A 27,169-nucleotide genomic window follows, 5' to 3' on the forward strand; every position below is an offset into this window, starting at 1 on the left:
CTAACCTTATGATTGTACAGGTAGTGGACAGAAAAATGGAAATACCTGAGTAAATGAGGGACACCAAGTAAATTGAAAGCAAGGGCTTCCACACAGTTGTGGCTCATGTGTTAATTAATCAAGTAACATCCCAGCATGGTTAGGTTCATGTATGAAAATGCTGGACAGGCCTGGTTGCCTATAATTATGGCTAGCATGGCTGCAAGAGGAGACCTAAGTCACTTTGAAAGAGGGGGGCGATTGTTGGGGCATGTTTGGCAGGAGATTCAGTGACCAAGACAACTGAACTTGCTGATGTTTCACGAGCAATGGTGTCTAAGGTGATGTCGGCATGGAACTCCAAGGGAAAGACAACATCAGCAAAGGGCATACTCCAGGATTGCAATATCCGTGCATTAATTCAAAGTGCAAGGCAAAACAGGCAAGCAACTGCAGATCAATTGACAGCAAATTTCAACCTGGGCCACAAACAGCCAGTTTCATCAAAAACGGTCCACCGAGAACTCCACAGAGCTGGATACCACAGTGAGGTTGCAGGGCACAAACCGCTCATCACACCTGGCAATACACGTTTGCGAATCCAGTACTGCAAAGAGCACAAGCAATGGACTACCAATCAGTGGAGAAATGTTCTCGACAAATGGACAAGTGCACGTGTGGCTCCAACCTAAAGAACTCTACAGCCCTGAGTGCTTGGTTCCAACAGTGAAGGGTTCTAGTGATTCCGTAATGTTGTGGGGCGCATTTTCTTGGCATGGTTTGGGTGAACTCATTCCCTTAGAAGGCAAGGCCAATGTTAATTGCTACTTAATGGTACTGAGTGATCATCTTCACCCCAAGTTGCAGCATTTCTTTCCTGTCGGGGGTGGGAGGTGTCTTCCAGGATGACAATACCCCCATCCACAGAGCACATGTGGTCACCCAATGGTTTGACGAGCAGGACACTGATGTTATCCATATGTCATGGCCTTCTCAGTCACCAGATCTGAACCCAATCGAGCATTTATGGGATATTCTGGAACGACGCCTGAGACAGCGTTTTCCACCTCCATCAACCAGGTGTGAGTTGATTGACTTTCTCATGGAAGAATGGTGCCGCATCCCTCCTGCAGAATTCCAGAGGCTGGTAGACTATGCTACGACGCATACAGGCCGTACGTGGTGGCCCAACACCCCATTAAGTGACTTTACATTGCCGTTTCCATTTTTTTGTCCACTACCTCTGTAGGTTAGATACTGAACCCACAAACCCTCCTATTTCCTTTCTAAGTTCCTGTGTGTTTGCAGATGAAGTAAGGAACCCAGAAAAGGAAGCAGCTGGTTACCATTATCTCAACACACCGTCATTACAGATGCACTCCTGCTAGATGAGGGTGATATCTGCAACACTTAAAAAGTAAAGTCAGTGCTAATAGGGTTCAGTTAGTTAACTGCAGATATACTTTTGCTTTTCACTGTCCTTGGCTACTGCATTCACTCAAAGAAGCAAAAATGGTAACAGGTAAGACAATTTTTACTTTGTTCTATTTGCCTAGATTGGGTTCACAATATCTTTATTGGTTAAACACAATAGCTGGTACATTCTGGGTATATGACTGGAAATTTGCCATAACTTCCCTGTGCTTTATTATGTTCTAGGTTCTAGTGTGCTTTACTACTACACTGATTGTATCATGGTTCTGGTGCAACATTGTTAATTAAGGGGTTAAGTGTTTACTGTAATATTATTTAATTCTTAACAGATAACTACAACGTGTTGCTGAAATGCTGTAGTGCTTTGGGCTGTAGGAGTGTGACAGAATTTGTTGTGGGTGTACATTATGGAGTGGTAAAAACCCTCAGAATTGGCTATTCATATTACAAGTCATATGTATTGAGCCCAGATAATTGTTATAAACTCACTGTCGGTGATATTTTTAACAAATGGCTAATGTCTTCATCAGTGTTATGGTGAGTTGGTGTTAATGTGTTAAGATTGTTGCTGGTAACCTGATAACTCAGTCAATGCTGACTTTATCATCTCTTGTAATGTCAATGCACTACTATAGTAACACAATGGTTTTATATGGTAGCACAAGCTTGGCAACATGTACATCAGCCACTGATAGAATGGCTACATTTGCCAATCAAAATACATATGCAGTATCATGGTACCATACTGCAACAGTACAAGTGTGCTACCAAGTTTGACTACTAATTTGACAGAGTCGTCAAATAGTCACCAATAGACCAATATTAATAAATCATGTATTTTAAAATATTTAGTGCTCTATTTGTCAGTGCAATATTTTGTAATAAGTAGCATTTTCTGCACTATACTTTAAAACGACTGGGAATATGTCCAGTAGATAATATATATGTATAAGTATAGCATAATATATATATAATATATATAATATATATATCCCTTATTGTAATTTGTTTGTACCCCCCCCCCCCCCCCCCCCCCATACTCTTATTAATCCTATAGGGAATACCAGATAAATACTGGGAGCAAACATTTAATACAGTGGAGGAATATATAATTATATATAATATATATAATATGTCCCTCCACTGTATATAAATTATGTTTGCTCCCAGTATTTATCTGGTAATCCTGTATAGGATTTGTTTACACTAGGGTGGGGCTAAAACGACCACTATATATATATATATATTATATATATATATATATATATATATATATATATATATATATATATAATTTGTGTGTGTCTACCCCCCCCCCCCCCCCATGGGGTATGAGAATTTCCTATAGGGGATATCCCCTATAAATACTGGGAGCAAACATTTTACAGTGGAGGAAGTAATAGCTGGCAAATGGAATTCTATATATACAATGGATTTGTTATAATATTATATATATATATATATCTAAATATATATGGATTTATACAGAATTATTTACAATGTCAGGGCTGGCAATGGAATGTGAAACACACAATGTGATTGGTCAAGCGAGGTTCCAGCTGTCCGTACATTTGGATGGATATGGACAGTTGGAGCCTTGTCACATATTCTAAATCACTGCTCTACCTCACATAATTTAAAGTATCCGATGGTTGCCATCTTGCTTTTACAGTTACTGTAACTGTGAAACTGAGTGACCAATTACCTGCAAAAAAAATCCCAAAGTATTAAGTAGACATGCCTATTTGGATGAAGAACAATTTGTATTTTTGTCAACAGCAATGTCCACAATATCAAAAATACAGATGTACATTCTTGTGCATGTTCCAGTAAAATGTATTTACTCAGTTTACTGTTACAATTTACTTAACTTAGTGTGTAGTTCAAAGTTATAAATGAAAATGCTTTATTGGCGTAAGGATATTTAATAAAAAGAAAATAAAAAACTAATAATTTATTTGCCCTAAACATGATTTACTGGGGGGGCAAACTCTATATGTTGCCCCTCCACTTTGTTTTGTTCATTATATATGTATTATACCTTGTGTTTGGCATTGGTTTGTTAAAAGGTTTAAAATAAAATATAAAAATAGAAAAGTATTCAGAGGATTGGCCACATTTATAAACAATCACTATAAATTCTCCCTACACGAACATACTGGTTTGACCCAAGGTCTGTACTGTGGCTAACGGCAGGCAGTCAGGAGGGACGACTGCACGAAATATTAATACTTAAATATAAAAATAATAAAATATTTATTTATTACTCACCAAAAAATATCTGAAGAGAGAGAATAAGACCATTATTAAAAGAAACAAGGTAAGGAAGAGAGAATATCAGAACGTTATGAAAAATGTAATAATGTTGGATTTTTAGAATTAAATGTTGCCGTGGGGCCATGAAGGAGTTCCATTCAATTCCCACCAACAACATTTTTTTTTTTTTTTTTTTTTTTAAAACTTGGATTCAGAAGTAGTAAATATATTAAAGTGGCATTTCAAAATCACATAAATCTAAATTTTACTTTAGTGGAAAAAAAGTTGGCTACAATTATTTTTTTCATTAAAACTTGTAACTTCGTTATTAAAACTTGTAACTGATATAAATGTTCAGCTTTCATATCGAAATGTGTGTATTTACTAATAAACATTTAGGTATTTTGTCCCTGAATGACTATAAAGCAATTAAATACTGACTAATAAAAGGGCGACTCAATATTTACCAATCTCTTAGATTTCAGTGTATCATTGATGGGGGGCAGGTAGATTTCACACACTTGGCGCATCAATTTGCATTTATTTATTAATTTTGGTGCCTAAGAATACAAGAAGTGACTGCGGTAAAGTAAGCACGCTGTTCTAATTTTGGGTTGAAATGCTTTTCTTTTCACGTATTTGGATTCCAGTATGATCACACATTAGATAAACTGCGGTAACATTTTACAGTAAGATTATGAACAAGTATTATACGTTTTCTGCACTGATTGTTTATGTTATTTTTTTATTGTTTTCTGCACTGATGTCTAATGCAATATGGAGCGTTTTGAAACCCTTTTATCTCAAGTGTATTGAACGGTGCGTTTGATATTGAAGTTGTATGATAAAGAAATGTATTTTAGGTTTGGTTCATTTGGGGATGTTTTACTGTACAGTTTTGGAATTAAACAACTTTAAAAGCACCACATCGCATCATTTGTCACAATGGGAAAATGCAATATGGAGTGTTTTTAAACACTTCTCAAGTTTATTAAAAAGATATTCAAGTTGTATGATAAAGAATCGTATTTTTACTATACGTATAGTATCAAAATAAATAAATAAATAAATAAAGAAATAATCTTAATACACTTTTAAAAGAACTACCCCAACCAATGTCTCCCCACGAAACAGTCTTTAATTTTAGGACACCAAAAGAAATATTGAAGGGAATCCTCGGGTGCGTTGCAGCAGCTGTAGTGTGTGACACTTGAGAAAAAGCAACAAGCCGATGTACCAAGAGCATGAAATAGCAGCCTACACAATGTTAACAAATATTCCCTAGAAACATAAATATATATATATATATATATATATATATAATATTAGATATATATAGATATATAATATATCTATATATATATATATATATCTGTGCGCTAATACCATCAGTGCGCTAAACAATAAAAAAATAGACATAAGCAATCAGTACAGAAAACTGTAAAATGTTGTAATTTATCTCGTGTGTGATCATACAGCAATCCAAATAAGTGAAAAGTATTTCAACCCAAAATCAGAACAGCGTGCTGACTTTACCGCAGTCAGGAAGTGGATGTGGCCAAACGTCTCATAGCAGCTGGTTAATACGTTTTAACAGTGCAGTAGTAGGAAATGTAGTAACATATTTATGTCTTGGCAACATTCTTACCTTTCAGGAGAATATAAAATTATGTTTGACAAATTCCAATGGAGTACCATTATAGTCCCTCCAAAATCCACTGTAGCTTTGTCACAGAGACTGCCGAAGTGGGCGGCGTCAGAACCAGGAAGGAATGAAATACAAAAACACAGGACGGATGATCTGAAATGATGATGGCGCTTGCTTGCGCCGGTTTATTGTAAATAAAACGGTTGAACAAATAGAAACAACAGGACACGGCACTATATGCCAAAATAAAAATACAAACAAAAACGGACTAACACTTTACAAATAGTGAGCAGATCGACAAACAAACACAGTGAGTTAAATAAACAAGTATCGTGCTGGTCCCACCAGCATGCAATAGCAATTGAAATTATAACTTTCCTACTCTTTCTCCCGTTCTCCACTCACCAAACACCCAGCCGCGAGTGGGTGAAAAAATGTTGTTTTTATGCAGCTGTACCAAAATCCGATTGCTAATCAATCATTCAATTGGAGTCTCGGTACAACTGCACGTGAATTAATAAAGTGCAATTCCCCGTGCTCACATATTACTACTTTAAATGTATTTGAAGTGATGTACAATCCCGGGCCTAAATACAAATATACATTTTAAACACTTGTGTTACACAGACCCGTTTATATCCCATGTACCAATGACTATACACCAACATTTAATAAACCACACGCAACATAACAGACAATATACATGGGCGGGCACTTTGTCACATATACCCACCCGTGCAAAGCACACATGGCATTAATGGCCACCTCCCCCCTTAAAAGCCCAAAAGTCCCACACAAAGTCCTGGGCCAGAACCGGAGGCTTCAAGGGGCCCACAGGTCGTAAGGCTGTCAGCAGCAATGCTGACAGCAGGGTGGCATACTCCTGCCAGGGTAGTCCTGGAAGCGGAAAGGCTGCTTGGGGAGTGGTCTCCTGACCTCCCCCCTTCTTCGGAGCCGGCAGCTCCACTTGGTGGGGCTTCGACCACTGTTCTTCCAGCAGGGAAGAAACTGCAGTTGGAGCAGGTCTACTGACCTCCCCCAAGATCTCCAGCAGCGAAGAAGCTGCAGTGGGAGCAGGTCTCCGGACCTCCCCCACGATCTCCGGCAGCGAAACTGTTGCAGTGGGAGCAGGTCTCCTGACCTCCTCCACAATCTCCGGCAGCGAAACTGCTGCTAGGGTTGGTGGTCTCCAGACCTCCTCCCCCTTCTTCTTGGCCGGCAGCTCCCCTTTGTGGGGTTCCGGCCACAGTACTTCCTGCTGCGATGCGGAGCAACAGGCAACCCCAGGCGAAGCAGTCCCAGAGACCCCAGGCGCTGCAGAGCGGCGGGCAACCCCAGGCGATGCAGAGCGGCAGGCAACCCCAGGCAATGCCAGGCAGTCATCCTTGGGCAAAGCGTGGCAGGCATCCTTGGGCGAAGCGTGGCAGGCATCCTTGGACAAAGCGAAGCAGGCATCCTTCGGCTAAGCGAGGCAGGGAGTCAGGACAAGCTGATGTGCTGGCCCTCTTTGTAACCACTGCGGCCGGGCCGATTTTCCCCGTGCTCCCCTCAGCAGACTATGTAGTGAGTGCTGAGGAATGCCAGCCTCAAGTCCTGGTACTCTTTCTTGTACAGGGAGAGGCAGCTCCTGCTCCTCTCTCCCTGATGGTGATGGAGGCAGAGGCAGCTTCAGCTCCTATCCTCGTGAGGGTGGGGAAAGTGATACCAGCAGGCATTCATCCTCTGCTGGTGGGAAAGTGATACCAGCAGGCATTCATCCTCTGCTGGTGGAAAGGGGCCCAGCAGGCATTCACCCTCTGCTGATAGAGGAGGCAGAGGCAGCTCCTGCTGCTCTGCTCCTGCCGGTGGGGGTGAGAGAGGCAGAGGCAGCTCCTGCTGCTCTACGCCTGCCGGTGGAGGTGGCGGAAGCAGAGGCAGCTCCTGTTGCTCTGCGCCTGCCAGTGGAGGTGGCGGAGGCAGAGGCAGCTCCTGCTGCTCTGCTCCTGCTGCTCTGCTCCTGCCCGTGGAGGTGGCGGAGGAGTGTAGTATCCTGGCGGTGGAAGTGGGAGCTGTGTGTAGTCTCCTGGCGATGGAGTTGGGAGCGACGTGTAGTCTAGTGTAGGGGACTGGTGCGTCTCTCCCTCACTTGCAGGGGACTAGTACGGCTCTGGAGACAGAGGTGGGCCCTCTCCCTCTGGCGCTGGAGACGGCAGCAATGGCTCCTCTCCCTCTGGCGCTAGAGATGGCTCCTCTCCCTCTGCAGGCAAAACCAGCAGGCATTCTTCCCCTGCTGGTGGAGACTTGGGCGGTGGACACTCTGCCTTTCTCTTCCCCTTTCCCCTTCTCTGCCTCCTCCTCACCTTCCTCTCCTGGGCCTCTAGGTTCTCTGGCTCCGGCTGCTGGCATGGAGACTGCCCCCCTTCTGTATCTGGGAGAGGGCAGTCAGCCACTCCATGCCCGTAGCGCTTGCACAGGAGGCACCATCCCCCCTGGCTCCCCCAAGCCTCCACAAATTCGACCAGGTCCTCATCCTGAATTTCCCTGGACGCAGTCATCTCAAACCAGAGCACCTGCTCTGGCTGCTGGGGAGGTTGCTGCTTCCTCTGGCCACATTTTCACTTTTTTTTTTTTTCCCACACACAAAACACCTATCCTGGTCTGATGCTTGGAGGAGCTGTTAAATCCCACTAAGACACCACGTGTCACAGAGACAGCCGAAGTGGGCAGCGTCAGAACCAGGAAGGAATGAAATACAAAAACACAGGACGGATGATCTGAAATGATGATGGCGCTTGCTTGCGCCAGTTTATTGCAATAAAACAGTTGAACAAACAGAAACAACAGGACACGGCACTGTATGCCAAAATAAAAAGACAAACAAAAACAGACTAACACTTTACAAGCGGTGAGCAGATTGACAAACAAACACGGTGTGTTAAATAAACAAGTATCGTGCTGGTCCCACCAGCACGCAATAGCAATTGAAATTATAACTTTCCTACTCTTTCTCCCGTTCTCCACTCACCGAACACCCAACCCAGAGTGGGTGAAAACATGCTGTTTTTATGCAGCTGTACCAAGACTCGATTGCTAATCAATCATTCAATTGGAGTCTCAGTACAACTGCACATGAATTAATAAAGTGCAATTCCCCGTGCTCACATATTACTACTTTTACACTATATACATTTTAAACACTCGTGTTACACAGACCCGTTTATATCCCGTGTACCAATGACTATACACCAACATTTAACAAACCACACGCAACATAACAGATAATACACACAGGGGCGGGCACTTTGTCACAAGCTTGTATTTACAAAATGTTTTAATTTCTGCATAAAACTACAGTTGGTGAAAATGAGTTCTCACAAATCCCAGAGTTGCAAATGAGAGACCTCTGAGTGAACGTGACAAGATTTTAATTAATTGTACTTGTTTATAACATGTGGTTTACATTTTATTTAATATACATACTGAAAAACAATAATTATGTTAAACACACTACCAATTAATGATGAATTTTACAAGTCCTTTGCAGAAAATAAATTTTCCTCTGCAGATTTGAAGAATTTTCCATTTTACTTAGTTTAATTTTTTTTTTATATTATCACCTCTTTACACTTTATTTCCTTTTCTAAATAGTTAGCATATTATGTTTTAAGTTGCTGTTATTTTCAATGTTTACCAATGTTTTATTAATTAGTATTGTATTTAAAACCATCTCTTTTATCTCTTGACCACTAGGCTGCTCTGAAATCATTTATATTACTGTATATGCGCCTTTAGGGGCAATGCTGTATAATCAATGTTTCAACAGAAATAAAACAGTTATAATGGCAGATTGTCCACAATTGTGATCATGGAGTGTGCCGTAACATTTGTTCTGTATAGAGAGACAACACCGTTTTTCTATATATGTTTGTATTCTAACTTTATTAGCATAACTAATTGACCATACTGCAATAGATGAGACCTGTACTATGTATCATAACTAGAATCCCATAACCAGTTAGCAAGCAATGCTAGTAATCCATGTTCCATGTGTTTTGTTACAGAAAGACAAGATTTTGAAAAGATGGGCAATATGAATGGAGCAGACTTATATGGTATTTTTGAAAATTACAACTACACTGATTTTATCTCAGAAGAGAATCATGCTTCCCCCTGCGCTGATTTCGGTGATGACTTCAACAAGATCCTGCTGGTCACTATCTACTCCCTCGTGTTCATATTGAGTACCTTGGGGAATTTCCTTGTTGCGCTTGTGATTAGCTGCATGCAGCAGCAAAAAACTTCCACTGATATCTACCTGTTGAACTTGACTATTGCAGACCTCCTGTTTGCTTTTACCCTTCCTTTCTGGGCAGTCTACAACAACTCAGAGTGGATATTCGGTGACTATATGTGCAAAATTGTATCTGTCATGCAGGAGGTGAATTTCTACAGTGGGATCCTGTTGCTCGCTTGCATCAGCGTTGACCGTTACTTGGCCATCGTGCACGCTACACACGCTGTCACACAGAAACGTCACCTGGTCAGTTTTGTATGTATAGGAGTCTGGCTGGTGGCAGCTTTGCTCTCCCTGCCGATCTTCATCTCTCGTAAGGCTTTCAAGTCAAATAAAAATCTTATGGTCTGCTATGAGGACATAAGAGCGGAGGACATAGAAGCATGGCGGATAAGTATCCGCTTCCTCCGGCACTTAGTAGGTTTCTTCATCCCTCTGGCCATTATGATCTTCTGCTATGGCTTCACCATCAACACCCTCTTCCGGACCAGGAGCGGGCAGAAACACAAGGCCATGCGGGTGATATTTGCCGTGGTATTGGCGTTCATTGTCTTCTGGTTCCCCTACAACATGACAGTCTTTGTCGATACCCTGATGAGGGCGAAGGTCATCATTGAGACGTGTGAGGTGCGGCATCACATAGACACCGCCCTGCAAGCCACTCAGATCCTGGCATTTCTGCACTGCTGCATCAACCCGATCTTGTACGCCTTCGTCGGGCAGAAGTTCAGGAACACGTTCTTTAGGGTTCTTATGCGAAAGGGGTTCATCAAGAAGAATTTCTTGTCAACTTATGGAATGGGCTCCTCTTACAGGTCTTCTTCTGGGACAACTTCCATTACTTTATAGGCCGCTGGGCCTATAAAGGCCATCTACAGTTTTCCAATTATTTCATTTCTTCCCTGTTTAATATTCTATTGATGTATGTATATACTGATTCCCTATCTCATTTCAGAAGCAGTTTTTGCTTCCAAAAATACTCCTGGATTAGTCTTTAAGCAAATAATGATCAATGCAAAAACAAGAGTAGAGATTCTTACAGGACACACATATTAGGATACTAAACAGGAAATTAAGTATTTGGAAAACAGATACTATACATTTTAAAGGCATTATTTAGTATAAGTTTTCTTTTTCTTTTCTTGTAAATCTTGTACAATGAATATATGAATATGTTTCATGGTACAATACATGATAAACAGTGCAATTTGAAAGCATGCAGTGCTGGTATTAAAAATCTATTAATAAAAGAGCAAGAGAGGTATAATTTGTACCCTGAACTATACGCTCATGAAGTAAACACATCACCAACACTGCACCAAGCTGTCATATTATGGTACACATAATCCTACTTTTTAAAAAAGCAGCTGCTATCAAATCATCCTTGTCTGCTCAGAGAAATGCCTTGGAAACAGAATTGATTTACAAAAAACAATATGCATGGATATCACATATATTCACAGATCATGAATTCTGATCATGCTTTGGTAAGAATATGTATTCACAAACAAAAACATTAAATAGAAAGGCATTTTAGTAAATTACAAGTGAAAGGCAATTTTAGAAGCAATACTGAACTATATTTTAAAATGTATCAAAGTTTGCAAAGCTAGATGGATAGTATGTTAAATCTACATGGTAGATATGCAATACATTATAACGAGCATGGGTATAGAATAGTAAATGCATAGTACAAGTATCAGCAAAGCTGAGTACCAGATTATGGTGGTAATATTTTTAAAGGCTTGTGACAGGGCTAGAAGCCCTGCACATGAAAAAGGGACGGGGCAAAGCCCTGCTGTAAAATGTGTTCGTTTTGTATTATGATATAAAAATGTATTGTTTATTTTAGAACGGGGTACCCTTCCACCTCTGTATTTTAGTGTGTGTTATTTTGTATCTGTTTTGTTTTATTATAATTTTTGTATTTTTAAATATGACGGCGAAGCCATGTTATTCTTTTACAGCATGGATGGGAAGCCCCATCCACATTAAAAAATATTGTATAGAAGATGGTCATCTCCTGAATGATTTAAGTGATTCATTTGTTATTAATCTGGAGATGGTCACCTGCATAAATGCAGCTTTCTGCACTCTGGGTGGGTTATTCGGAGGAGAGAATGAGAGTGAGCAGAGTGAGTTTAAAAAATAAAAACACAGGATCAGTGAAAGCAATCTTTTGTTTCACTCTGTGAGCAATTGTTTATTTTATTTTTATTTGAAAATAAAAGGGCTCAAGCACCATTGCACCATACCTGCAGTGTCAGTGTTTTTGTTCCTAATTCTGGCCTGACATTACCATCTCGGCCACCCTGTCACACATGGTGTCAGCATCAGATCACCAGCGCTTCCTGGACCCAGACCAGAAGAAGTACTGCAAGTGCTTTTTTTTCCAAATTAATTTTGGTGGGTGAAGAGAAGGATGGAGGAAGTTTTGTGGTGCCTGCACTTCACGGAGGTGAGGCAATACAGGCGGGAAAGCACTCCCCAGAGGCCACTGCTCCAGAAAGGACGGAGAGTTACGAGAGCAGGCTGAGGGACCCCAGTGCTCCCCTGTGGCAGAGTGTCCCGTCCCCTTTATGTTTATAAGTGTTTTCTGTTATATGTAGTATGTTTAATGTTGGTGTTTATGTATAAATTACACGGGATATAAATATGGGTTGCGAGCACAAGTGTTTAAAATGTATATTTTGTATTTAGGCACAAGGATTGCACAGCACTTCACGTGCAAGTAAAATAATATGTGAGCACTGGGAATTGCACTTTTATTAATTCACGTGCAGTGCAGACTCCAATTGAATGATTGATTAGCAATCGAGTCTCAGTACAACTGCATAAAAGCTGCATGTTTTCACTCACTTGGGGTTGTGTTTGTTCGTTAGTGGACAACGGGAGAGAGGAGTTTTTTTGGGTTTGAGAACAAGTGCTACAATGTGCTGGAAGTGCTTGCCCATTACTTGTTTGTCTGTTCGTCCACTGTCTTGTTTAGTGTTGTCCGTTTTGTTTACCTTTTTGTTTTGGCCTCAAGTGCAGTGTCCTGCTTTGTGAGTTTTGTTTAAATCTTTTGTTTATTATTATTTACAATAAAACCCTGGAAGCCGTAGCATCACAGATTCACCGCTCTACCTTTGTTGTTCTTCGTCCTTCTTCTGGTCTGATGTCACCCCTGCAAAGCCATTCTTTTCACACACCCCCATGGCTAAAAACAGAGGAGAGATCTGCTGAAGGACAGGGCTCATAGAGGCATTGGAGTGGATGACCCAGATGGTTGACTGGGTTTACCAGGAGAGAGGAGACATGGACCCAAAGGAGGGGAGTTGGTGTGTCCATAGCCCAAGAGGGAGGAGATGAGCGTCCACAGTCCAAGAGGGAGGAGTCGGTGTGTCCACAGCCCAAAAGGGAGGAGGCAGAGCATCCACAGCCCAAGAGGAAGGATTTGGTGCATCCACAGCGCAAGAGGGGGAAGGCCAAATGTTCACAGCCCAACAGGGAGGAGCCAGTGCATCCACAGCCCAAAAGGGGGGAGGCTGAACGTCCACATCTCACGTCTCCACCAGCAGAGGGAGAATACCTGCTGGTTCCACGTCCACTGCTGTGGCAGAACTGTCTGCCGCTCCCACCTGCACCACTAGAGGGAGAAGTGAAGCTCTCATTGCCGCCTTCTTGGCGGGGGCCTCCCCTCCCAGCCTCGCCTGGGAGGGGAAGAGTCCGCTGCTGCTGTCGCCTCCCAAGGGTCGACTGCCTGCCGTCGGCTGGGGTCACCTACTTTGCCTTGCCTGGTGACGCCAGCACGTAACTGTTCAGGGATGCCATGCCTGCTCCACTCATGTCTAGATAACCTGGGGCTGCCTATTGCTCCACATCAGTGAAAACACAGAGTCCTCTGACTTCTCGAAGAGTCGTTATAGGCTTTGCCTCGCGACTGGGTCCCAGTTACCAACTGGATTCGACCCTCAGAGAACGGAATGGCTCAAACAAGCCTTAACCTAAGGAATAAAAGATAATCTGATAAACACAAATAATTGTTAGTTATGGGACTCGAGCACTAAGTGAGTGAGGGCCATGTCCCGGGAGGATAAAGGAGGAAGTAATACAGATAGCGCATGAGCTGCGAAAGAATAGTGCGGCCGGTGGTCCTCTCTGACCACACAATGAACTTGTGAAGTTACTGGAACTACCGGTTTGGGAAGTGAGACTCACTATACCCTCCCAAAGGATTAACCACTGGCTCCCCGCTAAACCCGCACCTGTGAAGACAAACAAAGACTGCGTGCCAATGTGTAAGATGAAAGCAAGAAAAGACAAACAAAAATTATTAAACAATTAAATAATTAGGGGAACAAGCTATGTGTTAGCCACCCACTCGGCTGAGAGGAAAACCCCCTTCTGGTGGTCCTAGTGGAGAGGGTGCCCCCATTCCAGGCATGGTAGCTATAGACTGATATTCTGTAGTGAAATTGGATGACAGCCATCAGATGTAGGAGTTAACTGCTGAAGAGGACCAGCACCCCATGGACTTGATCAGGTGATGGCCAGCCCCTGGTCTGGCTGCTGAAGAAGCTGCACCAATCCTGAAGGAATGTGTGGTGTAGAACTGGGGAGAAAGACTTGCTTTGATGACAACAGTGGAGAGGTGGGAGAAGGGGCAGAGAGGTGAGTCTGCTTCAGACATTTGGATGAATTGACCTTGGCGGAGATGGTCTGTCTTGGATGCTCTCTGGAACAGGATTTATTGTTGATCTGGAACTAAATAGAGGTCACATGAGTGGCTGCCTATGGCTGGAAAACTTGACGATGAGGGGACTATGAATTCAGAACTTTTCAAAAATCCAAATAAGGCAGTTAGGCACATTGCTTCCATGACAATATCACCGAATGGATTGAAACATCCTGACATGAGAATTGACATCAGGGTATTGAGGATACTGGTGGTTATGGGGAGTCTGGAAGAAGATGCAGAGGGGAGGCTCTTGGTGATTCCTCGGAGTGTCAGATGTACTGATAGGATGGTAGGGCAGGAATTGGAGTTGAGATGCGGTTGCTGAATTTGGGTTAGGGTGGCGGTTGATGTGAATGGGGTTGTGTGGCAAAGTTGTAATCCGGTTTAAAAAAGGGACGGTTTATTTTTGTAATTCCCGGTCTGGTGACCAAGCAATAGGCTTCAGCTATACACAGCAGAACAAAAGACAGGGGTTGCAGCCCAAATAATAAACACACATTATCCATCCCACAATAATACTAGCCACGGTCACCAGTTCGGGTGCGTGCAATAGTGCTTGTGGTGGGTGATAATTATTTATAGTGACTGTGGTGAAGTGTTGATCTGGTTTCGTGCTGGCCCAAGGCAACAGCTCCGGATACGTGTTAGCCATCTGGTGGTTTAAAAACACAGACAATTACTAACAGACACAAACAAACAAAACACTCATGAATAGTTTTTAACCAGGTTTCACTGGGTCTCTCATGGTCCTTCTAGTTTCAAATGCAAAAACCAAGCAAATGAGTAGATTGCAATACGCATGACCCCTTGGTAAACGAGTGCAGCTGTCTTTACAATCTGCAGCTGCTACGTCGTTTCCCTTCCGGGTCAATATGCTCTTGCAACGGAGTTTCACCTTCTTCCAGACTGACCAACTTCCCTACCGTGGGAAAGAACTGTCAGGCCAGCCCGTCCAGAGGACTCTATTTTTGCTGTTCATTATATTTCTATCAAAGACTGCCTTTGCTACTTTTGGGCACAGGTCAGATGAGTGTGCAGTGGATGCACATACCCTGCATGCTTTTGCCCTGACCCCACTGAAAATACAGTTAAACAGGTCTATGTCTGGGGCAGACCAATCAACGATATGATTATCATTAGCCAAGATAGCGACTGCTTTTGCAGAGAAGGTTTCATGATATTCGAAGAACATGGTGCCCCTGGATCTCATCGATAGTTCAATGATGTAAAACATATATTGGTCCATCTCCTGGCAGTGATGGGGGTATGCAGCACACAGAACATCTCGATAAATATAAATTTCTACACGACTGCTAAATCTCTGTAATTGACGACTCTGTGATCAATGAATTCTAATGCATTAATGAGAATAAACACAAGGTTGATGTCTTTACTTTCAATTATTTGCCTTCGGATCAACGGGGAGATGGCATGATGTCGGATGCCTGTTGATGATTGGGAGCCTTAGTGGATGCTGTAGCCAAGTTGGAACCGGGTCGGGCCATAGCTGCCTGGGCTGAGGCGAGCAAGGGACCCGCGGAAGCGGAAGATACGGCGAAGGTGAGGGGGGAGATTGACACATCTCACAGAGAGGCGGATGGAGGGGCTGCAACAGTGCTGGATGGGATTGTCTCAGAAATCAAGCAAATGAAATCAAATGCCATCTAGGCGAGTATTAATTGCAGACAGGGCACTTGCAAATGGCTACATGAACTGCTTCATATCATCGATGATTTTTGGTGCAGCTCTGCCATGGCATCTTCAGCTGAAGGTAACTGCTGGGCTTCTGCTATACTTGTACGTGGCTCTGGAGTGGTGATGTAGGTGCTTGGAACTGGTGCTGCTGTCATATTTAGTCACACTGTTTTGAAAGGTCTGCTAATTTAATTGAAATCAGAGCGATGGCTCAGATTCATGTATTCTCATAATTTTGATTGTTTCTATATCTAATTGAATTTGCAATGGGATAATTTTCAATTTACTGTTATATATACAATATACATATGTGCTTAGAATGTAATAATTTTTTTGACATGCTTTATTTTTAAAGGGCACTTTTTTGTTTATTAGCTGTTGATAACAAATTTACTAACATGATAACACATTTTGCTTGTTTTTTGTTATGTTACTTCAAATACTATACTACAACTTTTGAAATGTATTTGTTTATTACATTTCTTTGTCTAAAATACTTGTTGTCCACTGAAAAATGTTTTGAGAGAAAGGCTTGACTGTCCATGTGAAGCCTTTTGTCAGAAAGCAGTCCTTTTAGTACAAGTCGATCATTATCCTTAGGTACCCTCTAAAAGCTTACGGCAAGTTTAGAATCTTGCGACATATTGGGTAAAGCAGAGCTGGAGGTGCCAGGGCTCAACAGGACTATATGTATATATATATATATATATATATATATATATATATATATATATATATATATATATATATATAAAATGCATTTTAATTCCAGGCTATAAGTCAACAAAAGATGACAATTTTGAAAGGGGGTGTAGACTTTCAGCCAAATTGGGTCGTTTAAAATATTAACTTAGTTTTGAATTGCTGTTTGTGATGTTCTATGAGTGGGAGGGCTCACACCTTTTGACTCTTTAATTTGAATGTTTAATTGAAAGGTGATGGAGAGATTTAATTTACTGGGTGCTATTTTACTTAGCTAAATGTACAATATAGCTGTTAATTTTATGATACAGTTTTAAAAGAATACATTGAATAAAAAGAAAAATCAACTTACTTGTGTTTACAATGATACCATAAACCTGTAATACTGCAGTGAAAGGAAAGAAAACAAATGTTGCAAGTTGCAGTCTTTTTTCTTCATTTACTTCTATAATGAAATTATCTACTCATATCTTTCAGTTGCCCGGGAAAATTTTTTCAAGATTAAAGAAATATACATGAAATCTTATATATGGTCTACTTAGATATCATTATATATATATATATATATATATATATATATATATATATATATATAATATATATATCTCATCATATATAGATATATATATATATATAGGAAAGTCTCGGGCCCTAAAGTTTCAAAGTGTCATCGGTCTACCCATCATCAATGGGTAGTAGTGTCATCGGTTTCACAGTATCCAATACATTTTTAGTTTGATTAACCCTAACCCCCCCCCCCCCCTTTTTTTCACTTTTTTTTTTTTCAAAATAACAAAATTTCTAAAAAAAATATAATTAAAAATAAAATATATGTTTGACATCATGTGTGCCTCATTAATATAGGACATGTGACATCTATGAAGTGATGGTAAGACATAAATTATTTTGTTAGCTACTTGTATTTTAAAACGGTACACAAATGCAAGGATGCAAACACTAGGGAAAGGTTGTCAAATCCTGGTCCTTGAGGGCCGGTGTCCCTCCTGGTTTTTGTTTCAACTGTGCCCTGAATTACTTCATTGGAATAATAATTGGTAATAATTGGTCCAATTAAGTAATTTCAGACACAGCTGGATAAAAAACCAGGAGGGACACCGCTGCACTAGGGTGATGTGTTCACTTGTATTGGTATAGCATCATTAGTAGCACCTTAAGATAACAAGAACACCACATAGATATGAACCTCACACATATAAACCATGAACAAGATCAGACACAACTGGGTAAACCAACTAAACATTGAAGAGAGCTCAAAAGACAGCATTGAAAGCATGAGTTATTCTGAATCAGATCTTATCAACAGATTATTTATTACTCAGCAGTGTTGGGGAAGTAGGCCTAACTTTTAAAAAGTAATCTGTTACAACTACAAGTTACCTAGTTACTAGTTATGGTAATTATTACCTTGAAAAAAAATGTATCTACTGCAGCTACAGTTACAAATAGTAACTTCACAGACACAGTTTCCATTTTGTAGAGACATTTTTTCCATCAAACTCACTTGTTTCCTCGTCTGATGCCATTTTCTAGCAAGATGATATGAAAAGTGTGTTCATGTTCTCCTTTCCTTCCTTTGACTCCCACATCTCCTCCCCATCTCAGAATGCCTCTAGGCTATCTCAACTTGGACGTATCTCACAACCTAAACTCAACTTCTGGCCTCCTCTACTTTCTTCAGCTTCCTCTCCATCCGTTGACGTCTCCTAGGTGTTACTCTTGACCCCTCCCTCTCTCTCCTGTCTGACATGCACTTACAGCTTCTTTCTTAGCAACATCTACTGAATCCATCTGTGGAAGGCGTGTGGGTAATTCACTGACTAGGAGACAGACAGGTGTACTTGAAAACACCACACAGGTGCCCAGTTTTATTTTCAGACAGTTCTTGCTTTTTCCGGCAGAGGGCACTGTTGACCGTGGGCTGCCTATCAACGATGATAGACAGCACCACGGAAATACCACAGCTGGTACGTGAACAGCACGGGCACTCGCAGGTGCTCAAAGAAATAATAATGAAAACAGAAGGCGAAAAGAACAAGGGAAAATAAAACAGTAATAAAACTACAAATAAAAGGTGCTGCACTCGGCAGCGTGATCCCGGTCGCCGCTACCCGCACGACCCGGATCACCGTCCTATTCTATCGGCTATCTAGCCTGCTCTTTCACAATACGCCGGGGTCTGCCCAAGGATTCCCCGCTCTCTCTCTCTCTGTCTCTCTGTGAATCTTTATTTTTCTCCCGGCTGATTCCCGGTCCCGAATCAAAGCTTCCGCACTATTAGTGCGTCTAAGTGGGCAGACCTGAGGAAACAACAGAGCGTTATTTTATAGGACCAACAATCACCCAAGACCTGCCTCTCAGCCATTCAGAGAGGGGGAAAGTCCACACACCCACTTTCCCACCTCCCCGTGTCACTGCCATGACTCACAAGCGGTTGTTGGGCGACTGCCGCCCTCTTCCTGCGGCCCTGAACACGCCAGCAGAGTCAGCACAGATCTCTCCCTGTTACACCATCCTTTTCTCACTACTTATTCCACCCAGCTCCTGGTCCTAGCTCTAGTATCCAGTTTGGACAACTGTAACTATCCACCCCCTTCAGCTCATTCAATATTCTGCTGCTTGTCTTGTATTCTCCCAACCTCTCTACTCTCCTGCTACCCTTTGCTTATCACCCTCTATTGGTTACCTCTCTGCTCGCATTCAATTCTAGACCCTTGTTCTTGACTACCATTCTCTTCACCACACTGCCCCTCATACCTCCAATCCCTTGTGTCTCCCTCCATTCCTCCTCTACAGGTTGAGTGGTCATGCCTTCTCTCCACTCCGCATCCTCCCATTCCATCTCTCACAGCCTTCTGCTACCTCCTCATGATTCACCTGTTTAGACTGTACTTATAGATCTGTTGATCTACTTGCCCGACCTACACACCATGTTACTGGATCCTCAGCTAATGCACTATCCTTGCACTATTGCACTACTAGTATGTCATTGTAGATATAACCTGTTGTAATCCTAAATTGTTGCATCCTAGTTCGTATTGCATTATTTGCATGTACTGCAAACTATACTGTATTTAAATATGAATCTTGCATTGTAACACTGTACTGCCCTGTAACATCTGTAAGTTGCTTTCAATAAAGGTGTCTGCCAAATTAAAAAAAAAAAAAAAAAAAAAAAAAAAAAATATATATATATATATATATATATATATATATATATATATATATATATAAATCTATATTTTAAAAAGCCCACACTGGCTAATGTGATATCTCAACTGCAAAGTTCCTCCAAAGCAGATCTGTATGAAGTTGGTTTTGCAACAGCCAGTATTTTGTGCATTCTTAAAAGGCAACCGGTAATACAGTGGTCTTGCTCAGAGTCTGAGATAGGATTCGAAGCATGTAGTATGGGTTAGGCTTTAGCCTACAAAAACAGTGGATTTACAGAATAGGAAGAATGCTATGTGTTAAAGAATAAAAGACTTCAATAGTTAGTAGGAAGTCTGCCTCTGAGACAAAAACACCACATACTAAGCTTTTTGTGCTCATTCAATCAAACCAAGTAGGAATTTGCTTGCACCATTTAAAACGTTTTCTAGTCAAGTAAGCAAAAGTAAACCAAAATTATTATTATTATTATTATTGTTGTTGTTGTTTTTGTTAACTTTATATAACACGCACGTTAGTAAACCTGACAGGTTATTTTATTTATTTATTTATTTTCAGTTATGTTTCAGACAGACTAAAAAAAAAACATAATTTAATGCTGGTTGCGCCACCAACCACAGATTTTAAGATCCACTGATAAACAACTAGGTCAAAGGAAATTACAGAGGTCCAGAGGTATTGTGAACACTTTAATATTTACAAGAAGTAAAGGAAGTGGATTTCACATGACCTCAACAACCCAAAAACCACATCTTAAAATCCAAAATAAACTTGCAATAGACTTTTGTTTTTTATTCAGTGCTGTACTCTGCAGTTCAAGTCCAGATCAATGCAGGGTTGTAACTCTTTTAAGCTACATTAACGGAATGTTTGTGTTCCTGCTGTGCCACTGTAAAAACTGAATTTGTACATTGTTCTAAAATCTTTTAATTTGTGTGATTTTTCATTTTGTTTAAATAAATGTGCACTTTGGTACTTAAATCACACTTTTTAGTTGTGTTCCCATGTTACAGACTAAACTTTATCTGATAGGCAAAATCTTATATGATTATACTGCTGTAGTTTTAATATTATTACTGTAGTATTTTATCATCCCTCAACCGTCAGTATTTAAATGTAATGACTTGATTTTAATAGTTTGTTTTTTGATTTTTTTAAGATGAACAAATGCACAAAAAATACAAAAATAAATACAAAATAATAAAATTAATAATAAAAAAGGAAAACCAAAGCAAGAGACTGAAAAGAGAAAACATTAACATGAAAAGAGAGCGAGAAGATTCACATGCAAATCACCAAGAAAGTCTTTGGAATCTCAGACATTGGATATAAGTTTGAGTCCACTGACATACTGTACGTTGGAAAGGGCTGCCAGGCAAAATAAAACTTATCAGTAGACCCTTGCAGTTTAACTTGATTTTCCCCAGCTGTAGAAAATGCATTACGTCTTTTATCCAGTGGACTAATGCGGGTGGGACAGTTTGCTTCGAATTAAACAGGAGCAAATGTCTTGCCAGTAAAGCAAAGGAGGCCAGGGTGCCAGACTGCAATTTGGAAAAAAGTTGTTTCTCTGGGAACTACACCAAAAAGTGCTATTAATGGTGAGGGATCAGTGGTTGAATAGGATGGAGGTTCAAAATGGGGTCAACCTGGGACAGGATCATATGAATAAGGATTACCGGAGCCTGTTTGTAGTACAATAAATGGATACTGAGCAGAATTTTTTATTGTGCCACCCCATGTCTAGCACAAATTGATCAGGATTGTAACAGAAAGCATGGACTCTTAAATCATGCTCCCATAGTTGTCAGTGTAGTCAGAGATTGGTACTTAATTTTAAAGCTTAAGGTGACTATTTTCTGGTACAACTGTGGTAATTAGATTCATTCTATTTTCTCTTGTGTTATAAAGACCCAAGATATACTTATCTTGTTTTGTTTCAGTATAGGCTATCAGATATTCTTGTTACTCAGTGGGCCCCCATCCTCTCAGAAAAAAAAAAAAAGAAAATAGAACTGATGTGGAGATCTCAGTTCTGCAGCTTCCTGACAGAGAACTGTGCCGGATGATTGGGAAACAGCTTGCACAATGCAGAGACCTGCTGGGAAATATAGAAATCATCACCTTTCCATTACCTCTTGCAACACTCTCAGGCTTTGATGAGTCCTTTATACGTAACTAAAAACCCAATAGTGTATTTTGAAATGCTGTAACCATGGTTTTGTTCAGGGGGCAGGAGTAGAGGTTATTTTGACTCATCATTCCTGTCCATCATCGCCCCATCTTCCTCTGGGTGGCAGGGAGGGCTCGTCATCTTGCCTTGAATCTCACATTCTCGAGGACGGCTCTCCCAAGGAGGAGGAGGACCCCCAGCCAAACCAATACAAACCACTCAAGCAATCCTATCTGCCATCTACAGACATCGCTTCTGTCAAATGAGCAAAAAGAAACTTAATAAATGCAATGACAAGAGTTTTGACAAAATGTCTTTCTCAGCATTTTCAATGTACTTTATGGATATACTAGCTGTGATTAGAGTGAAATGGAAGTTTGGAGAAGTGGTTATCCATTTGAATGTGGGATTCTAAATACAGAATCAGGTATTTTAATTTAAATAGAGAATTTGCAGCTGCTAATATATTAGCTCAGGCGTGTGATGTAACTTTCGTGTCATATGCATGCATACAGTCATTCACCAAAAAACATGTCAGATTCTAACAATTCCCCCAAACTGAATAAGGTGACTAAATGAGTCATAAAGGCTCATCCTGTCTCCGTCGACATTCCTAAAAGGGTTTTACGTACTATCGGTGATCATGAAAACATAATATTTGTAATATAAATATATTTTTAAAAAGCAAACATTTTAAAACGATATATCAAAATTCAGAACATTTTACTACAGATGTCAATAGGAAGACAGGAATTTTGAAATGATGGGTCAGGGTGACTGTAATTTTGAATTTTTTTTCATTTAGGCCATGGGTTCAAAATCCTTAACTTTTTATACCCCATGTTGCAGAAGGAACTTTTGTTATTATGTACTGTGACAGAAAGCGAATGAATCCTAATCCACATTCTCCCTCCCGACCTGTGAGGGCACTGTATAACCGGAGCAGAGTGCCCTGTAATGAATGGTTCGGCAGTTCATTCCAGGGTCAGTTGGAAGCCGGCCATCCAGGAAGGGATTCCAGAAGTCATCGCCTTAATGCAGTAAGCGAAGTGTCAGTCACGGATTGAAGGAGATGTGATTGGCCGCCCCACAGAAAGAGGGCGTGACGAAGGCTATTTAGGGAAAGTGGCTTGCTTTACCCCCACCGTTGAGTGATTCCACCAGCTGCTGTGGGTGCAGTTGGGTGAAATATAAATAAATAAATATTTTGTGTACTGTTGTTGTTGAGTGCCCACACTGTGTGTTGACCCGGTCTCACAACCCCACTTTACCTGCATTGTGTTGTGAATTCTAGCTGCAGTGCAATTTTAAAAAAACAAACAAACAAACAAACAAACAAACAAAACAACAGCCAGTCAGTCATGTAATTCCTCCACAATGTGGAGTAGACCACCCACCCCAGTGTGTCGGGCCTTAAGAAAAGTATGTTCTCCCCCTGTTGTTTTTCAATTGCCCTTGGTGCCCTTGGTGCTTTGATACCTCAGTGCACGCGATGCTTAAGCACTCCTGTGCCTTGCACTCTGTGCAGGCGCAATGTGCAGCGCCTGAGGCTTATATATCAGGCGGCATTAGAGAAGTGTTGGCAGGCATGTCCTGGTTCCATGCTTGCACGTCCTGTAGGGCGAACATGCTCCAGGAGGATGGGCATACCCTGTGTGCGTGGTGCTTAGGTGTCCAGCACACCACTTTGATGAGGCTTTTTGTGACATCTGCACAGCTTTTCAGCCCTGGTTGCTTCTCAATCGGCTGGCTAGGGCCACGGGTGCTGAGCCATCAGTGGCCATTGCGGCTCCAGTCCCCCCTGCTCCTCCCAGAGACCCTCGCGGGATATTCCCTGTGCACAGGATCGGGTGCCGACAACCTTGTAGTTGCTCCCCATCTCCACAAGTGAGATAGGTTAAGTGCTCCAAACAGGCGAAGGACATAATAGACCTCAACACACAGATGGCCCAGGTCCTAGAGCGCTTGATGAGGCAGCAGGCACCTGCGACTCCGGCCACAGTCCCGGCTCCACCATCGCCTGCCCCAGTACCAACCCCAGTCTCCCCCCAGGGGAGCTAAGGGTGAGCAGGAAGTGCCATCACCAATGGCAGAGTAGGACGTGCTATCGTTAGCGGCCTCCTGGGGTGAGGGCTCCTTCTCCACTGAGATGGAAGAAGAGAGAAGCCTGTGCTCTCTGGCAAGGGGGAGTCTAGTTCCGAGGTTGCTTCCGAAGCTAGTTTGTCCCCGCTTTCGAGCTTTATGTCAGCACTGGTGGGATACATGCTGCAACCTTTTTGCATGTTCTGAATGCAGGCCGTGGCTACCCGCCTACAGCCCTTCCCAGTTTTTGGCACCAAGTGTGATGAAGCAAGCCTCACAGCTTGCTTCTTTGGAAGGGTTTGCCCCCAGTTGACTCCACTATTGCGGCCTTAGTCAAGGCTCCGCCGGTGGGTACCCGAACCCACAGTGCAAGGTCACGGAGACACACTTAAAGAAGACATATGCAGTGGAGTCACAGGAGACCTGCCTTGCAAACATGGTTGATATACTGACTGCCTACCTGGATAGCATACTAAGGGAAGCCTGTCTCTCAGAACCATTGCTCCAGCTCTCCGGCCTTCAAGATCAAGCCCCTGGCCACAGCCTGGCAATCCTGATAGTAGCGACGCTGTTGGACGCGCCGATATCTCCCCAAGCATGAACCATTACCAGAATGGTTCTGGTCCTCTCGGCTCCGCTGGGTGACCTGATGAGGCCATTACACCATCAAAACTACACAGGACGCTCCTGCAAGTTATGAGGTTAACATGTGTCCCTCAACCGGACTGAGGCACAGCCCTTCCAGATACTTCTCCTCCCACCATCACAGGTCGGGAGAAAGATTCATTGCAAGTTATGAGTAAACCGTTCTCCCTGCAAGTTGTTGTGTGACTCCAAGACTACACAGCTCCCTAGCCTGCAGGAGCCTGCAGTAGGGAGTACTAACCTGACCTCGATACGTCGGTTTCAAACAATTAGTAGCGGTGCTTCTTTCTGTCATCCCTTCCGAATTGAAAGGCACCTGGGAGGCCTTGTACTGCGCCTGCAAGTTATGAGGTTATGAGGTTTCTGATTGTGGTCTCCCCCAATTTCTTGCCATTGCGGCTCCAGTTCCTTCTCCCTCTCTTCTTTTTTCAGGTAACCAGGGTTACGGTAAGTATCCTAACTTTTTGTTCATTAAAACATTTATTTAATTAAATGCTAGTGTTTTAAGCAATCTGAGTCAATAAAACAAAATGATCCACAGACTTTAAAATAGAAGCCTAATTAGAGGGCATTACTATATAACAGATACCATGTTTAAAATAACAATACATGTTTGTTATAATATATTTTTAAAAAGTGCATGGCTATGTATCTCATGGGAGTACAAAACATGTACGATAGACAGAATTGTTTTGTTAGCTTTAAATATTACTCCAAAATAGGTACAAAATATAAGGAAGTTGTCCCCTTCCCTCCAGTAAGTTATTCAAAAAACAAAATTTTGTTTATGAGAGAAATTAAATGACCCCCTATGTATTTATATTTTGATGCTTACCTAACAATGTGGACAGAAATAGAGAGAGTGGTCACTTTGGTTAGCAAGGGAAGCTATTGGATTGGCCTATATTTACTGATTCATTGTGACTCATGTGAATCTGGTGAAAAATGAACTTCTGGATTGGACTGATGCAGTATATGCATTACTGTAATACTGTGTTGCAGAATCCACATTGTGCCACTAGATGGCAGACTAATCCTATTCAATTTCCCAGCATAGACCTTCAGAGACATGTAGTTAGGTTTTCCATTGTCTGTTTTTAAGAGCTGGAAGTTAAAAGCTGTAGGTTTTGAGTTTTAAAATATTAAACCAATGAAGTACTGTAACAGTGAAAAAAAATGTATTTAAATGCAATATAGTACCTTCTGAATCTATTTAAAAGTTATTTCTTCAAACAAATGCATGTGATTGTCAACACAGTACCAATACAGTATCCGGATACTACCAGGTGTGAGTTTTATTATTATTATTATTATTATTATTATTATTATTATTATTATTATTATTATTATTATTATTGGTTGGTGTCAGTTTCATTCAGTGGCCAAAGGCTGAGCTGTGCTGAGGTTTAAAAAAGAAAGCCTTTATCATGTCAGGTTTATCACTGATTATATAGATTATGGAGTCAGTATTGTAGTTAAGTGTAATAAATGTTAACTATTTTACTATGATCTTAACAAATGTTGTTCTTTTTTATTAATAAAACAGGGCCAGCAAGCACCAGATCCTTACTTAGGGATTACCATCTCCAAGCCAGTCATGTCACACTGACATTATTAACACAAAATGAGCAACATTTGTTAACACGTTTGTAAAACATTTGTAACAGTTAATGAACAAAAATAAAATGGTCACTGATGGCTGGTTTCACAGACCCTAATCTTAGGTTACCTAATGCTAAGTAAGGTAGATCAAGATTAGTGTTCATCAGTGTATGTGAAACCAGATATTTATTAAGTTTATTAAGAGTTTGCCACTGGTTTCACAGATCCAGATTAGCACTAATCTTGGTCTACCTCACTATAGGTAACAGGGTGACCCTGCTGAGAGCAGAACTTTTGTTTATAGTTTTTCCTTACAGTGTTTTGTTTTCTCGTGTTTTGTTCGCCTTTGGATTAGTATCATTATTTTACATAACAAAGAGAAGCTGTCTCCACACCTAGGCAGGAATACCATTGCTGGTAAAACTCCCAGGTACATTCCAGATTCCACCCTGCCGGGTAAAACAACACAATAAATCTTGTGTGCCTAAGCAACGTTTTCAATGATCAATCCCTGTCTCGTGTGTTTACAGAACGCTCCACACCCTCCCACAGAAACATTATGAAGCCTGTGTGTTTCAGGCCAAATTGGTTTGAGGCAAATGTTTCCCCATAATATTCCAATAAATACCATTGATAGAGATTTTGTGTCGTGGGGGGTTGTCCTGAACTTCTGAAACTAGTAGAGGTTCATTCAACACATAAATGATTGATTGAGTATCTAAAAATACAATACTCAGTACTCAGTATTTATTCTCAGTACTTATGGGCACC

The 27,169-nt window shown here is 41.3% G+C and overlaps 1 protein-coding gene across 1 annotated transcript; it reads left to right on the forward strand.

The window, feature by feature from the left end:
• The first annotated feature begins 1,346 nt into the window (after nucleotides 1–1,346).
• Nucleotides 1,347–11,419, forward strand: LOC121321586 (C-X-C chemokine receptor type 1-like). Its single transcript, XM_041260593.1, has 2 exons — nucleotides 1,347–1,501; nucleotides 9,358–11,419. Exons 1-2 carry the CDS (start codon nucleotides 1,492–1,494, stop codon nucleotides 10,437–10,439), a joined length of 1,092 nt encoding a protein of 363 aa, XP_041116527.1. The 5' UTR covers nucleotides 1,347–1,491; the 3' UTR covers nucleotides 10,440–11,419.
• Nucleotides 11,420–27,169: the final 15,750 nt, after the last annotated feature.

Source organism: Polyodon spathula, chromosome 10, assembly GCF_017654505.1.
Source record: "Polyodon spathula isolate WHYD16114869_AA chromosome 10, ASM1765450v1, whole genome shotgun sequence".
Taxonomy (NCBI): Eukaryota; Metazoa; Chordata; class Actinopteri; order Acipenseriformes; family Polyodontidae; genus Polyodon; species Polyodon spathula.